The sequence below is a fragment of the Rousettus aegyptiacus genome, unplaced genomic scaffold, assembly GCF_014176215.1.
Source record: "Rousettus aegyptiacus isolate mRouAeg1 unplaced genomic scaffold, mRouAeg1.p scaffold_m13_p_6, whole genome shotgun sequence".
In the NCBI taxonomy this organism is placed as follows: Eukaryota; Metazoa; Chordata; class Mammalia; order Chiroptera; family Pteropodidae; genus Rousettus; species Rousettus aegyptiacus.
Genome location: NW_023416309.1, coordinates 63,076,969 through 63,094,364, shown reverse-complemented (window position 1 = coordinate 63,094,364; position 17,396 = coordinate 63,076,969). Strand labels below are relative to the sequence as shown.

The following is a 17,396-nucleotide window of genomic DNA, read 5'->3' as shown; positions in this document are numbered from 1 at the left end:
TAGGAAGCATATGTAGGGGGCTTATTTTCTTATCCATTCTGCCACCTTATCCATTAGTTGGAACACTTATTTTTTTCCATTCAAGGTACTCATTGATAGATATGTAGTTATTACCATTCTTTATTTCTGTTTTTGGTACATATTTTTTCTCCTTAAAGAAGTTCCTCCAACATTTCCTGTAATAGTGGCTTGGTGATGGTGAATTCCTTTAGCTTATTTTTGTCTGGGAAGCTCTTCATCTGTGTCCTTCACTCAAAATGAAAGCTTTGCTGGATAAAGTAGTCTTGGTTATAGATCCCAGGTTTTCATCATATCAATATTTTGTGCCAAGCCCTTCTGTCCTGCAAAGTTTCTGTTGAGAAATTAGTTGCCAATCTTATGGGTGCTCTTTTGTAGGTAACTAACTGCTTTTCTCTTGCTGCTTTTAAGATTCTCTCTTCGTACTTAACCTTTGGCATTTGAATTATGATGTGTCTTGGTGTGGGCTTCTTTGGGTTTATCTTCTGTGGGATGCTCTGCGCTTCCTGGGGTTGTATGCCTATTTCCTTCACCAGGTGAGGGAAGTTTTCCATCATTATTTCTTCGAATAGCTTTTCAACTTTTGTTCTCCCTCTCCTCCTTCAGATATACCTATTACACAGATTTTTTTACATGTAATTTCATGCCAAAGACTCCTTAAATTATTGTTATATTGTTGGTTTCTTTTTTCTTGCTGTTCTGATTGGGTGTCCTTGGTTTCCCCATCCTCTATAGTGGTGATTCAATCCTCTTCTTCATCCATTCTGTTAATTTCCTCTAATATACTCTTCATCTCAGATATTGTATTTTTCATTTCTAACTGGTTCCCTTTTATAATTTCCATTTCCATTATTTTTTTTATCTCTTTGTTAAAGTTCTCACTGAATTCATCTACACTTACCTTAAGTTTATTGAGCATCTTTATGACCAGTGTTTTGAACTCTGCATCTGTTAGATTGCTTGGCTCCTATTATTCCTGGATCTCTTTTCTGTTCTCTTATATAGTTTTTGCTTCTTTGTCTTCCCATTTTGGCTGTCCTTCTGTGTCTGTTTCTAAGAAAAGCTCCTAAGTATCCCAGTCTTATTAGCATGGCTTTGTGTTGTAAATGTCCAGTAATACAGTCCTGAGAGGGATTCAGCAGCAGGCCAATTTTAGCCCCATCTTGTGTCCCTCCAGAGTCACTTGTTAAGATTCAGCAAGCAATCCACAGATGCTGTGCTTATAGTTGCCTCAAGAAGATACTCCAGAAACCCAGGTCAGCAGCAACTAGTGTGGCCCTTGGAGCTTGCTCAGGGCTCACAGACAACACAACTGGATGTGGCTTAGGTGGGGCTGTGAGTTAGGGGAGGCAGAGTTTCAGGGAATCCCCTGGGTGGAGCAATGTCTGTTATCCAGTTTGATGATGTTTCAGCAATGGCAGTGCTATGCCCACACACTGGAAGGGGGGTGGCTCAACAAATGAACAATGGATCCTGCCAGCACTTCTGTCGATGAGAGAGCCTCACCTCTGGCCCTAGCTCCGACAACTCAGTGTCCCCTGTAAGTCCCTGGTGCTTCTACCCCCACCCCACAACAGCCAACTGGGAGCTGGTGCTCAGAGTAAATGAGTTCGTCACTGCGAAAGTCAAGTTGCAGACATGGCCCCTTTAAGAGGCTTCTGAAGCTGCTGGCTACCACTGCTGTAGACTTTGTCCCACTCAGTCACTCCAGAATTGTCAGCCTCGTGTCTTCACCCCCTCCTACCTCCAACCCTCGCAGAGTGATTTCTTATCTCTCTCCCTAGTTGTAGAGTGTATTTATCTAGACCTCAGGTGACTCTGTTTGGCCTTTGCTGCATGTTTCCATCACAACTTCTATGTGGTTGCAAGAGCAGATGAACAAAACCACTATCATCTACACCATTTTTGAAAATCTATTTCTCGTTCTTTGTTGTGTCTGCAGTGCCAAGGACAGTGTTCAGCAGGTAGCAGGCACTCAGCAAGTATTTAGTCAACGAATGAATTTATAAGAGGCCTAATTGTTCACAATCTCCTTTTATATCTATTCTCCGGTCATTCACCTTTACTATAGTCTCATGATGCAGGGATCATTATATCTGTCTTACAGATCAATAAAATGAGGTTGAGGGAGGGAAACTTGCTTGAAGTAACATAGCAAGTTGATGACAGAGGCCAAACTAGCTGAAGCTCAAGCTTTCTGTTCTGCAGGTGACAAAGCATGAGACTAAGATCTGTACAAGGAATGCCAACTCAATAATCTGAAATAGCTAGACTGTTGTAAAGATTAAATAAGACAATGCAAGGCACTTAATTAACACAATGCATAACACACAAGAAAATGTGAGGCATTGCTATTACTTTCATTATTAAATTTTTATTACAAGTTGATGATACTGGTAGTTGGAGGGGAAGAGGCTAAGAGGCAATGGCCAGAGATTGTTTAGGAACAGTTTCAAGAGCCAAATGAATTTCTGGGACTGTTTGCTCTATGTACACTAACACAATAAGACAAAACTTATTCAAAAACATTTTATTAGTGAGACAGCCATTAATTAAAACTAACTCTTTCCATGTCCCACTTAATAGTAGATTATCCCTTTTTCTTGTACCTGAAAACAATTGGGCCAACTACAGAAGGCCCAAAGATGTGTAGATTAGAAAGGTAGATTTTGGGTAAAGAAAGATGAATTTTTTAAAAGGAGAGAGATAAAAGTCAGGATATAAAAGGGTGTGCATGGCCAAGAGTTGACAGAGTAGGAGGTAAGGATAGAGAGAGGCAAGAGACAGACAAGGATATTAGGTGAGGAGGAGGAGGAGGAAGGATAAGGGGAAAAAGAGAAAGAGAGGGAGAGAAAACAGACAGGGTTTTACACCCTCTAATAGTATAATAGTCTTAGTGCTTATTATGTGCCAGGAACTGGTGTGGAGCACTTGCAGTACCTCATTCAATATTCCCAAGGTATGATTTGCTTTGCCCTTCCTGGATTTTACATCCCTGCCTATTGCTCTATGACTTTCAGTGCCTCTTAGTGAACAAAATCCCATCCTACTGATGTTGACTTTACATGTGACTAGCATTGACCAACTGCACATGAGTGGACACAAAGTATATCATGTCTCAGAAGTAGCTCTGAATCACTGTTTCTGCTACCACTCTGTTCTTTCCCTCTGCCTTGAGAATACTGTGCTCCAAGTACGGGCTGTTCCTTCATGCAATCTAGGATGCAGGAGAGAAGACACATGGAGTAGAGACACATATGCCCACCTGTGGCCACCCATGTGAAATGTGAGAGAAGTAAATGTTTTGGTTGTAGCCACTGAAATGTTTGGTGTTATTCGTTACTACAGCAAAACTGACTAATATACCTCCCACAACCTTAAAAGATAGGAACTTTTATTGTCCTCATTTTATAGATAAGAAAATTGAGGCAAGTAACTTGCCTAAGGTTACACATTTGTAAGTGGCAGAGCCAGGCTTCAGAATTAGACAGACTGGCTCCAGAGCCTATGCTTTCAACCTCTACATAATAGTATCTCTCAAATGGGGTCCCAGATTATTTTTAAACAAATTAAATTATCAAAAATGGGCACACATGACATTTAAGAAGCACAAAGAAGAAACGGGGAGAGAGTAGAGGGTTAGACAGTCAGGGCAGTTAAGAGTCTATGCCACCACCTCCTCCTAATAGTACATCTTTCTAGAGAAACTGGGCCTATAGACCAGAACGTTTAATATCTAGGGCTCCTCTGCAATTGACACCCAGCAGTGTGCCCCTTAGCACTGTGGTTTTTGAAGGGCTCATTCTAGGAAGAAGAGGCTTCTGGGCTGAGAAAAGTCCTGGCAAGACAGCTTCCTTTTACTATGTCTTTGGCCCCTACATCTCCACTTCTTTGCATGCACATGCTCATGCATACACTTGCATGAACACACATAGAACACTCATACAGAAAGGCATTGTCTCAACAGGAAGTGCTGCTGCCTTGGGTCTGCATTTGGCAGCGATGGGAAGGATGCTGGTCACACCTGTGGCCCAAGTGCAGTAACAAGAGTGGTCCAACTTCCGAGAAGGGACCCTGAACAATTCTGTTCACCAAGTCTGAGGCTTTGCTTTGTTTCCTTTGAGTTCTCTGGGAAAGGAAACTCAGGGAATTCCCATTCTTTGGTTTGCAGAAAACATCTCTGTTAAAAGCCCAGCCAGAAGAGTGGAGCCCCACCCCAAACGCTGTGAGTCTAGGGGCAGGTCAACAGTTGGCTTTCTTCCAGACGATCATAACTCCTGGGGTCTAAATACACCATGTGTGTTTAGCTGTTTTTACACTTTGAACAACTTGGCTCTGTGCTTCCTATCTGATCATGGTGAGGGACTGAAGGTGGGGGGCGGTCTGCTGCCCACCAGGGCACCTGACAAGGATTTCTTGCTCCTGCTCTGCAGCTGCAGGATGCCTCTGTCCAGTCCACACTGGGAATATTGGGCATTGCGGGCTCCTGAGCTCCATCAGACTGGATAAGTCCCAAGCTGTTTCCCTGGGACTAAAGGGCCAGATGTATCCTGGGTGAACACATTACTTTATTCTATTTTGACCATGGGAAGGTCTTTAATTCATTTTCTGGTAAACATCCCAAACAGGTGGCATATGGTTGTCATGGTTGTCACCACAGGAAAAACAAGTTGTTTTTCTACTCATTCTGGTAATTTGTTCTGGCCAAATCACCCTGTTTTCCTGAGTCCAGTTGTTCTTTTGCAATCTTGTTGATTTCGTCCTCTGTTTATCATTTTCTCTGGTTCCTGAGCCTTGGCCTGGAAAGACAGTCCTGTTTTAGGAGATGACATTCTCTCTCTCACAGGACTCTTCATTTGTCTTTGGATACATTTACTACCTGAGATACTAGTTAGTGAAGGAGCATCTGAGATATACTATTCGGTCTGTGGAAAGAGGAACGTGGAGCTCTAACATAAACCAGCAGGAAATCACAGAGCCTAGCAGAGAAAGTCTGAAATTATTGGATCACAGTAAGCTGAATTGAGCAGCTTTTCAAGTTGCCCCCGAAAAGCAAATACAGCATTGATAAAGATTGATTGATAACCCCTTAGAGATGATTGTAGAAGTGTACATTTTCCTCTGTCCTGCATTTTTCTTTTTTTCTGTGCTAGTGATTTATTTTAGCTATGATATTCAGAGGTTAGTTTTGATAATGTCTATTTTAACACTGACACTTATCTAGACAGGCCTTAAATCAAATAATATTTTAACAACTGCAAAAACAAAGCAAAACAACAACAACAAAAAACCCTCAAACCTCCACTTCCCAAAATACCCAAAACCAATGAGTGCTTATAGAGAGGCTCCTGATCCCATGGCTTCTTGTGTGCCATTCTCTGTCCTGCTCCTGGGTTGGCAAGCGTCTCCTGGGCTGGAATGCCACACACACTGTCTCTCCAGGGACTAAGGTGTCTCTCCAGGGACTTCCACTGGCTCTCTGCTCAGTTGGTCCTCTGACCTGCCAGGCATCTAGCCTGCTTCTCCTGATGAGGAGACCCCGGAATCTGGGGTGGACTGTGGCTGTCTTCATCCCTCCAGGGATAAGTAGAGACCTGGCACAAGGCAGTCACTCAATTACTGCTGAACAATGAATAGCTGTTGTCCTAGACCTGAAGTTGGAAATATGGGCCGGGGAGTAAAATGATCCAGGGGGTCCTACTTGTTTTCCACCCTCTCCTAGGCCTTGCTGCCATCCCACCTGAGCCCCTGTCTAGAAGATCCCTGAGGTTATCCTGATCCTGAGAGTCTGTGATTTTGGGTGATCCTATTAATCATTGCCGAGGCCGCCCACAGACCCTCACCACTGACTCCTCCTCTGTGACCTGTGGCCACCTCTGTTCTCAGGCCCCACATCAATACCCAGGGTATGCATGGAAATGAAAGAGTCATGTTGGCATCAGGACCTCTGGGGTTCTTTTGCCAAACTTGGCCACACACACTGTAGGATAAGAGTTTTAGAAGTTAGGGCGGTGGTGGGTGGGGGGGGGTGGGGGCAGGGAGGATACACCTAAATAGAAAGAAAGCTTGGTCTTGACTCTCTTGGTTTGGTATAGTACACCTTTATTGAGCACCTAGGAAACTGCTGCTAAAGGACAACAGTCAACAGAAACTGCAGTGGGTCACCCCTGGGCACCCTTCTGGGTGCCTCTGTGACCATGAAGCTATATGGGGGACATCCTGGTATGAAGTTCACCCCCAAAAGTGAGTCTGCATGGCATGGCTGCTCCCAAGCTCTGCTCTTTATGTGCACTGGTGAGGACCCACTGCATGAAGGGGAGATGAACTCTCACCTATATTTGGAAGCCTTTATGGTTCTTCCCTTTAAGGCTGCCATCTGCAGGCCCCAGAGGGAGAAGAATTTGGTCTTCAGCTTGCTGACAAACACTAGACATGACTGATGTAAACTGTTGCATAGTTTTGCAAAAGCCCTCTTATTCATTCCAGAAATTCTCTCCCAGCTGACAAATCCAAATAATTTAGTATCTGGCCCCAGGGATTTCAAAGCCCTTTCTCCTCAAACTGACATTTCTCTTTATCTAACCCCTTTCTTGTGGGAAACATTGAGAATAAAGGGACAGAAGCCCAGAGAGGGACAGTGGAGATGGTAACTGAGTACTGCCTTCACGAGCCACTATTCAACAGACCCTGGATCCTGGAATCTTGCTTATGTGCGGTGTCATTCTTCCAATGTCATGTGGGCCACTTCCTCCATGTGATCAAATTGGCATGTTTTTGCAGCAAGCTCTTTATAAGAATTCCTCAGGTCTTGCTGAGGAAGTTCAGACTTAGTGCTCAGATTGAAGATGAGATGCCCTTAAGTCTTATTCCCAGTATGATTTCTGGCCCTGGGGCACTGGGCCGTGTGAGACTTATGGGGTGACATCAGAGACGTAAAGGCCAGGGACCAGGGATACCATGGTGAAGTGATGGTTGGGAGCAGGACACATCCCATAGCTGCTGGTATCCCCTGTTTTTCCTAGCAGAGTTCTTGAATGGCAGCACAAGGTAAAGGTAGACAGAGTTCTTGTGGTTCATGTGGATGATGAGGAAACAAGCTGTGGCCTTGCATGAGCTCTGAGTTAGGCACTGGGAAAGCAAATCGAGGACGTACCCAGGTGCTTGGTTAGGTACTGCTATTTCAAGCGGAAGTGTGGCATGAACAGGACAGACCATGCCATCCAGCCACAGAATGTGGCTGGTGCCATCTTCAGGGCTGCTTACTGCCCAGACCAGCTGCTCATGCAGACCCCACCCAGCAAATTCCTACTATTTAGTTCTGTGTCTGGGTCCTGTGAACGCTCACTATGGAGCCAAGAACCAGGGGCATGAGTCTCATGGTACATAGACAGGTAGACATGTGGAAACATGGGTGCTGAATTCCTCAGGCAGTGGTCATCAATCGGTATGACTAATCAGGGCCCGGCCACCGACATTCATTATATACTGGCTGCTTGTGGCTTTGGAAGAAGCAGGCACTGGCTGGCTACTTGGCCTCTACCAGCTGCTCGAGGCGCTGCAGCATTGTCAGACGCAGGGTTTGGAACCTGGAGGGAGACACAGCCAAGTAGACTCACTGACCCTGCAGGGGACAGGGAGTGGGGAGCAAAGCAAGGGAGCCACAGATGCCTGGGCCAGGAGACACACAGCTCTTGACTGGCTGATTAGTGCTACCATCTGTCTTCTGCCAATGAGAGGGAACAGGGAAGAGCCAGTCCCATACCCTGCAGGACCACTGGCTGCTAGAAGCAGTCAAATAGGGCTGCAGATCCTGCTGTTTCAAAGCCGAGTGCTGCTATTTCTATTCCAAAGACTAGTACCCACAGGAGCATGCTGGAGTGGGTAGGGTACAGAGCAGGTATCAGGGGGCCTGCATTCAAGCCTGGACTTTGAAATAACCTGTGCTGCAAGTTTCCTCATCCTGGGTCTCTGTTTCCTCTCTGTACCCTTAACAGACTGACCAGGTACCTCCAGGTTCCTTCCAGCTCCAAAATCCTACCGTGACACTGCTGACTGCATGGCAGACTGTTCCCTCTGAATGGGGTCTCTGTTGCCTGCCTACATGGAGCCTGACCGCACAGAGGGACATGGGTGGGGGGTGGGGCTGTGGCTTTCCAAGGATCATTCAGCTAGAAGCCAGAATCTGAGCTAGTCCCCAGCTGTGGGCCCTAGCAGTGAACAGCTTCCCTCTTTCCCTACCTAAGAGAGACTTTGACCCCAGCCCTGGCTGAGTACCTTCCACATATCCTTTCCATGCTTCACTCTGCAGAGGGAGAGACAAATCATTGGGATGTGCAACCTGGCTAACCTCATACAGCTGGGCCATGCAGCTTCTGGCTAACCTCATGCAGCTTCTCCAGCAGCTGGGAGGTGACACCTGCTCACCTTTCCACTGAACTGGTCCCTTGCACTTGAAAATATCAGCTGATGCAGGGAGTTCCAACAACCACTCCTTTTTGGCAGGGTCAGATTCCTACTAGCATGAAAGGCCCAGACCAGGCTGACTGTGTAGGAAGCAGGCCATCTCCTCAGTTGCTACTCCAGAACTATGTCACCAGCAGAACTCACAACCCTGGTCTGGTGTCCACTCAAGCTCCTGCCTGATTTTACTGCCCCGTTTGCAGCAGCTGTGTCCATCCCGTGCTGGTGAAGTGCTAAGGCTGGATGGGCAGTCTGGGCTGCATCCTGCCGCTTTGACAGGCTGTCCCCAAGCTTGGTGTCAATACTAAGCAAGGGGCCAGATGGTCAGGCCTCCCTGAGCCAGACAATGACACCTGGCACACCTGGAGGACAGAACTCTCCCAGCCCCTGACCTGGATACTCTACCCTGCAGACCTGTCCTGATGGTCAGGGCCCATGACTGGCCCATTAAGTGCTGCTTACTTTATTGTCAGTTTGATTATTTCTCTTTCCTCCTCTTCTTTTAATTTTTCAACAAAACTGTCCAGCACCGGCATTTCAAACTTAATGTACTGAGCGACCTAGAAAATCCAAGAACATTTTAATGTGTTTTAAATTAAAAGCCAAAAACATGTTTTCTTTTCGTCATGGCTTCCATAGTGGCCAATTCAGCAATGTCTTATACACATGGAAGTAGCTGCCCCTCTTTCCACCCACCCCTAACACTGCTCTGTGGGTATCAGGACAGGAAGATGGAGCTCATTCTTGCCTCAAAAGCAACTATTATCCCTGGGAGGAAATATTAGGAAAAGCATTCAATAGTGAGCAGAGTCACACTGGGCGTTCCCTGGGGTGGAGGTGGGGAGTGGTGGGAACACCATTGTTTCTAATAATGGAATGAGACTGCACTGGCCCATGGGACATAGGGTCACTGGACCTTCTCCTTGGAGTTCAAACCTTATGGGCTTTTTCCTGTGAGGGGACTTAGATGCCTGGCTATCTTCTATAGGACCTAGTTAGGCCTTAGTTAAGGAGTCCTCATGTGAGTCTTTAACACAATGACAACAGAACACATTGCAATGAAGGAAAAGGTTCATCCTGCCAAGGAGGAGAAAAGCAGAGGTCATAAGCCAGTTGATGGAGCTGGTGGTGGCTGGCAGGCAGAGGGAGGGTTGGAGCCATCACTATGTCGGGCTTCGGGTCCTTTAAGACAGCTGTGTTGTCCCTGGAGACAGCACCTGAGAGGTCTCTGGCCAAGGTCATCTTCGGAGTGCCTGAGAATCTCCCATACTGTCAGCCAGCCCTACCTCAGGAGTAGGCCTCCGAACCCTCAGCCCCTACTCACATCATGGGGAACTTCCTCGCCCAAGTCGGCCTCCATCAGGAATATTCTGGCAATCTTCTCACATGGCCCGTGCAGGATTCTGGAAACCAGTGGGTACTCACAGTCTTTTAATTTTGTCCTTTCTGGAGGGGGGGAGGGGGCGAGAAAAAAAGGTGGTTTACAAAATTTGGGGCGGGGGGCATTAGGATTGCCTTTCTTTATTCCAGGATAGTAACATGAAAGACAATATCCAGGCATTCCAGTGAACCTTCTCCAGAACTCGCTGAGAACATTGCCATGGATGATGTGAGTTCATGTCATGTGGCAAAAGCCCAGCCAGGAGAGGAGCAGTCACATGGGGAGGCCAGGCCTGCCCAGTCACCAGACTCTGCCACGTGAGTGCTGCAGAGAAGGACATACAGGTTCTGCAACAGTAATTCTCAGTGGGCGAGGGGCCTCAGCTCCACCTCGTAGACTTCAATCCCTGTCTACTCCTCCCAGCTGTGAGGCTGGAGATGGTGGCTTCCCATGTGCTTGTGGTGGGATTCTGAAATGGATGACAAGTGTGCCTAGGTTTGGGCTGAGGAGAGGCATTTGTGGTGGGGGCACAGGAGGTTCTAAGGCCAGGAGGGCGAGCTGCTCTGTGCCTGCCTCACAAGCTGGCATGTCCTTCAAAGAAGGAACATGGTTGGTGAGCCTGCCAAACTGTCAGTCTTTTGTTTTTATGATCTAGAGGCAAAGGCAGACACTTACCTCCAGACTCATGTACGATATAGAGTGCAAACTCACTGGGGCCATTTTCCACCTGCAGCAGAGATAGGAAGTCAGACCATGGCTTTTTGAGACAAGAGAGAAAGAAAGCAATCCCTAGCAGTAACCACACACCCAGTGCCACAGACACAAGTTCCCAAGCCTTCCCCCTCCAACTCCCTATCAGTTTCTCTTACAAATCCCAGAGATTCTAGCTCATCAGAGGAAACCCTGCTAGACCTTCTACCCAGGTGCCTGAGGCAGCTTCCCCCAGCCTTCCCCCACTCCCTGACCCAATAAAACACCAAACCACCATCACAGGGACAATGCTGCTCATGGACAGACTTACTCGGAACTTGTTCAGCAGCAGGGTAAGCACCTGAAGGGTAGTCATGGTGCTGTTGACCCTCACGTTGGTAACGGACCCATATGCAGGGGTAAACACGGAGGTCTGCACAGGGAGAAGGGAAGTTCAAGGCAAGGCTGGAGGGGGCACAGAGCTGACATCATGCAGGGGCCAGGCATATTACCAGCTAGAGGGTACTGAGGAAACCCAAGCAGAAGGCAAACCTGGGCTCTGGGAATACCTGTGCCTGTCCATTCACACAGATCCACATGCAAGCCATGCACAGATCTGGATACACTAGGGGTAGTTACAACATCTCACATCTTACTGAGAACTGATTGTAAAAAAGATGCCTGCTAAGCTCTAAGGGCCAGCTCTCTGAGCTTAGGAACCACTGCTATAGAAGCAATTCACAGGGGTGGAGGGGGACAAGTCTCTCCCTCACTCTTTGTATCCATCATATCACCAAGAGCCTGTTGACTCTAAGGCTGAAAGTTCTCAAATCTGTTTACTCCTCTCCATTCTCCCAGTGGTGCCTGAGTAGAGGTCCTCAATTCACAAATAGTTTCTCAACTTTTCCTCCTCCAAGCTCAGCCCTTTCCATCTGTTCACCACACTGCTACCCAAAGGAACAACCTTTTGAAAACCTTGCAAATCAAAGTGTGTTCTGGACCAGCTGCATCAGTGTTCAGCCTCAGGCCCCCCTGAATCAGAACCTGCATTTTGAGGAGAAACCAAGGCAATGATATGTATACAGTACAGTTTGAAAAGCATTGTCTTAAAGTACAGTTCTAGGTAAAAGTATTGAAGGCTTCCCACTGCCTACACAATGCCATTGTGGCTCCTCTTAGTATTATACTCGTGTGATATGATGATTTCTTCCTAAGCACCCTGTGCTCTACCCACATGGCTTCTTCACAGCATAGGGTTACATTATATTCTTGCAGGTATCACCTTTGTCTATGAGACAATGTATATGAAGCAAACCAGGGCACTGCCTAAAGCTTAAGTCCTCAATGAACACTGGTCAGGCGGTAAACCTACTAACTACTTAACATATCATCTTTGACTTGATCTTCACAATGGCTCTTTGAAGTACCTGTCACTTGTCCTTTTTCTTAGAGAGGACATGGGGGCTTGGAGAGGTTAAGTAACTTGTTGGAGTCTCCTATAGAAAGGGCAGAGCCATTCAAAGCCCCATGCTTTCCCCCAGTATTTCTGGGGCCTCCCTGTGTATCTGACTCCCCTGTAGGTGAGCTCCTCTTTGCTTTCCAAAACCAAATTCAAATTTCCATATCCTTCTGTATGGCCCAAGTTCACTTGTCTTAGAAGGTAACTGGGACCCGGGGTGCATGAAAGTCTTGCTCATTGTCCCCAGCTGGTCCCCAAGTACCAGAACCAGACTCAAATCTGGACCTGCTCTCTACACAGTTGAGACGTAGAATGACTCTGGGTTATACAGAAGGTCAGACTAGGCTTTTAGATCCCAGTAAATACAGAATTCATAGAGGAGCCAGGCCATTTCAAAGAAAAGAAAGGTCTCGTCACAAGACATTGCTAGTGTTTCTTCTGCCTGAAGCCTTTTCTCAGGATGATACCAACCAGTGCCAAATGGGAAGAAGGGTCCTGGGGCTGCTTTTCCATATCTAAACACAATGCTTTCTCATCAAACACATTTGAATCTGACAGGCCAGCACAAAGCAGGGGGAAGGGTAAACTTTTACCCAGTCTGGAAATAAAACCAACATTATTGTGAATCAGGAACAGCTTTGGAAAATGATTGAGTAAAATAATAATGCTTGGTTCTAAGAAATAAAGCCTGGAATAACAACCCCATGAAGTCAATTCTAGAAATTAAAAAACAAAACAAAACAAAAAAAACCAGTGTTGCCTGTGACTCAAATACCAACTGCTGCCTGATTTCTAAGGATACTAATTCTGAATGGATGTAGAGCAAAGTGAGAAAGAGGACTTTGTATGGGCTTTCTCCTTGGGAGCCCCTTACTCACCCAGGAGATATGAATCAATTGTCCAACATACCTGAGATACTAGTTCATGTCCTGGAATGTAGTCAATTTGCCTGGAATAACAGACCCACATTCTGCAGGTAAATTTGTTACTAGGAGAGAAAGCTAGACATCCTGACTGGGTTATAAACTAGTGTGTCGAGTGCTGGGTTGGCTGGCTGAAGAGCCATTCTTGGCATGGTGGCTCCGATGGCCATGGAAGACTATGATGAGAGTCCTCCCTACTCATTTTTGTGTATTTCAAAGGCTACAGAGCGCTCAGACATCTTCATGGCCCTGTGACATCCATAATGGCTAAAATAAGGTTTAATGTGCCAGATATACCTCTCAGATATGAGTCCCTTAGAGGAGGGGTAAACATACCAAAGATAAACCACGCTGTTCAGTACCTTGAGTCATAGAGCAAAAGCCTCCTTTTTTTAGAAACGTAGAACCAGAATGACCCTAAACCTATGCGTGCATATATATATAGAATAACACCTTAAGATAATATATCACTATGTATTCAAATATTTAACACTCAGCAGACTTATTTAATGCTTAACAGGTGCTTACTTAACACTTTACAGACTAACCCCCTTTGGAACGAGATTTAAAGAACACCCAAATTCTCAGAAGGATTTACTACATACAATCCTATCACTATTCTTAACTTGTGCTCAACTTTGGGCCTGGCTACCCCTTTACTCTTTTGGAAAACTAATCTCAAATAGTCCTGGGTTTTCCTGGACTGAGCAAAGATGACCTGTTGCCACTCATCAACACTCACTGCAAACTCAGCAGGGAGTGGCTGGGAGGTCCTCATAATAAAGCTGTGTCCCATCCACCTTTCATGCACACCCTGAAGTCCAGGGCACCCCAGGAGTTGCTGGAATGCTCCTGGCAGGCCTCATCTGTTCTTCAGGTCTGATTTGGAGACCTTTCCCCTCTGATTAGCCATGGCCTGTCAAGAAGGGCTGCTGCTGAAACGGAGAGCCTCTGCTTCCATTTCCCAGCCCTATAGGATATGACCCCGTCACAGGACACTCCATCCAGGGCTGCACTCAAACTGCCACTCCTGCCATTTATAGTAAGGACAAACTCCTCCTTTACAGTTCAGTTTGTTTATAGAATGATGCCATCTGGGGAAGGAGATCTTTTCCTGAGATCAGTACAGTGCATACTTGGACAAAAGGCTGAATGCTAGGAATCAGGAGCAGTGAAGGTTCTCTGGACGCGGAAACACGTGCCCCTGGGCACATCTTCACCTACTGGGCTCAGTCTACCCAGGAAGGATGCCAGTGGGGTATGTGGTGTTCCCACAAAACTTCCAGCTGAGCTCAGGTAAAAACCTCATAGGAAATTGTCTAACTACCAGATAAACAGGACATTGACTAAAGATAGACTCACCAAGAATCCACAAACTTATGAGAATGGGTTAACAGTCACTCTGCGGTAGAAAAAATACAGGCTTCTGGGTCGTAAACTAGAATATAATTTTGATGTGACTTTGGGCAAGATGTTTTTCCCCCTGAGCTCCCTTTCTCTATGAGGACATGGGGACAACCACACCTGTACACAGGGCTGTGCTGAGGGTGAACTCTTAACTCTGCTATCATGGGGCCTGTCCTGAAGAAGACCCAATTGCTGTGCCCATGCTCGGGGCTGGTTCCCTGCAGCCTTAGCTTTAGGGCCCAGGTGTGAGGCAAGGATGGGACATCACCTTGTGGTTATAAAAGTGCCCATTGATGGAGAACCGGTGTCGCCGGACTCTCTGGGCCTCTCCAGATGTGCGGCGTCTGGGCCTTCTCTGGATCTCACAGGCTGCATCACTCTTGGTCCGCATCAGCTGTGGGGTCTCCTCGTCCTCCTCGAGGGCTTCTGCAGTAAGAAATGGATGGGGGGGAGGCAAGTCCAGGTGGAGTGACTGTGACAGAGAACTGCCATGCTCCAGCAGTTGTGCTGTGTTTGGGGCTGGCCCCGTGGTAGCACCCCACTGCAGCAGATAATAATATGAATGCTTTTTCTGTGACAGAGGCTGGGTCCAGCTTGGGTGATGCCTAGTTTGAAGAGAGGAAAGGTGACACCAACATATGATAATCTGTGTTACTACATCACACTACCCTAAGTCTGTGAACCTCCATCTTCAGGTACCTAGGGCAGGTCTTTGGCAGCTCAGCCCTGTCCTGTGAGCATCCACTCTGGGACAGGTCCTTCACTGAGTGTGAGGGGAGGACACAATGAGGACAAACAGTTATGAATTCCAGAGAGTAAGAAAGAGGTCCTGGAGGCCTCTGAGATTAGGAGGGCTCCACACTCTCTGCTGACATTCCCCCCTTTCTGTTACACAGCATAGACTCAGCCCACTAACAATCTACATCATCTGCAAGCCTCTGCTTCCTTTTCTGTAAGTGAGGGGTCAGTGAGAATGCTTCGTATTGCTCCTGAAGACAAATGACGCCACTCCACAGGGCTGTTCTTCAGAGATGGTGGTCATGAGCCAAGCCCCTCCTCTCCTATCTGGGATGAGTGAGATAGGGTTCAGGGCAGCTCACAGTACTGCTTACCTGAGCTGTCTCTGGAATTCTCAGCCCTGCGCTTGGTGGACTGAATGTTTGGCTCCAGGGCAGTTACATTGCCATCCTGAAGAGGTCGCTCCCTTCTGAAAAGAGATAATCATAATGTTAAGAGGGATACTGGCAGACCAAAGTATCTCAGGCCAAAGAGAAGAGGCCAGCTGCCCCTGTGGACAGGACACAGGTGAGGAGCAGGGCAGGCTGAGTTGAGGCTGGGATTTCACACCAAGAGAGTCAATATAAAATACAAAAAGAAAAGCACAGGTCACCACAATTTCTGCTGGAAGGTGGGGGTGCCAGCTCTATAGACCTGAGTGGTCTGTACTTGGCCACATTGCAAAGACACATGGACACAACAATGCCTGTGTGAGCCTGAGCACCAGGCTGAGGCAAGCCAGTGCCTATGGCCTCATTCTGAGTGGGCTCTGGAATCCCTCAGGCCTGGAGGAAAGCCAGACAGTGGACACTTTGAGGGGGCCAACTTCTGGACCCCCAGGCTAAAGAAGGAATTGGATTAATGGAAATTAGCCCCATAGTCCAAGGGAGCAAAGGAGGGACAGATAAAATAGCCGAATCCATGCTGAGAGGCCTCTGAATGTCCTGCTGTCTGTGACTACATGTATGACAGCTTTAATTCTGGGGAGTGCGAAACAAATCACAGCTGCAGCCTTGCTAAGAAGCCCATCTGAGTGAACTTTATGCTTTAAGCCTATGTGGCTCAAAATTCATGGCCAGTGACCAGGGACACCTGTGGAGGCACCTAGTGTTAAAGGTCCTCAGAGCAGCAACTTTGCTTGACTACTTGAAGAGGAAAAAGTTTTGAACTTCTGCTGCATAGAAGAATTTATTACATGTAGAAACAAGTAAAACTCGGCTCAATGTTCTTTATTGGGGTTGGGGGCTGGTGGGGGCAAACATTAAATAAGACAGGGAACCATTTATGCCGATTGAAATAATCTTGTGATAATAAAATAAATTTGATATTTAAATAAATGCAGAGCAGTAGAGGCTTAATCCATGAGCATTTTTAAGGTGGAACAGATATGCTGAGAAATGTTTATCTTACAAAGGGATCTCCCCTGTCTATAGCCTTCTCTTCTTGCACAGGTGGCTCATATGAATATTTGAGAAACACTACTGGAGGTGATGGGATCCCAGAAAATTCTCCAGGAGGGAAGTGATTTGGTTGTCATCTGGAAAGACCACCCTGAGGTGAGGCTGCAAATTGGCAGGTGAGGCTGTGGGCTGAGGCAGTCATGAGGTGGCAAGGATGAGGCTGGGTTATGCTCCCATGCTTGTGCTTCATACAGGAGCAGGGGTTTTGCCCTGAGGCTGAAGAAACTACCCCCTTCCAAAACTCCAAACAATAAGCTCAGGTTGAACAAGTGTCATGGAGGCAACCTGGCTTCGCCCCACCCAACCCAGCACTCACGAGTGACAGCTGGGCCGTCCGGGCATCCAGGAGGCAGAGGAGAGATGCACTCGCTCCCTATCATCCTGCATCTGGAGCCTGATGGGCCTCCTCAGTCCCCAGGCAATGTTGAGGAGTCCCTCGATGATCAGAGCTCCTTCTTCCTGTGGGGACCCACAAAGGTCAGTCTCTTCCCCCTGAGTGGCCTCTCTTAGCAGTTACTGACAACCCTCCCTGAGCTATCTTAGGGCTCAATTTCTTGAACATCAGACTCCTCGAGTCCCTAAATGCAAACTCTCCTCCTTGCAGTTCTGTCTTCCCGTGGGGGAAAACCCATGAACTTCTACATGCTCCAAGACTCGAGGCCATGGGTCCAAGCCAGGGAAGCCAGAGGCATGTCCTTCCACTGCTCAGCCCTTGCCTAGCCAGGGTCATGGCTGGAGATAGAGCTGCTAAGTCTCATGGGAACCTAGCTGCTGGCTATCTCGCAAGCTCGTCCACACAGCGCCAAGGCAACATAGTCTAG

At 47.1% G+C, this 17,396-nt stretch overlaps 1 protein-coding gene across 4 annotated transcripts in view; it reads right to left on the bottom strand.

The window, feature by feature from the left end:
* Nucleotides 1-1,922: 1,922 nt before the first annotated feature.
* The window catches only part of RASSF4 (Ras association domain family member 4), a 38,974-nt gene continuing 23,500 nt past the window's right edge, over nt 1,923-17,396 (bottom strand). The window contains exons 4-11 of one of the 4 annotated variants that reach the window (XM_016137614.2): nt 16,892-17,034; nt 15,451-15,545; nt 14,607-14,764; nt 10,881-10,982; nt 10,535-10,586; nt 9,803-9,924; nt 8,941-9,038; nt 1,923-5,612 (exon numbers count right to left, since the gene is read on the bottom strand). In XM_016137614.2, the coding sequence (XP_015993100.2) occupies nt 5,312-5,612; nt 8,941-9,038; nt 9,803-9,924; nt 10,535-10,586; nt 10,881-10,982; nt 14,607-14,764; nt 15,451-15,545; nt 16,892-17,034 (1,071 nt within the window). In that variant the 3' untranslated portion in view covers nt 1,923-5,311. Of the gene's footprint in view, nt 5,613-6,099; nt 7,605-8,940; nt 9,039-9,802; nt 9,925-10,534; nt 10,587-10,880; nt 10,983-14,606; nt 14,765-15,450; nt 15,546-16,891; nt 17,035-17,396 lie in introns of those variants that run through there. The other 3 variants (XM_016137615.2, XM_016137616.2, XM_016137617.2) reach the window with 3 other exon arrangements.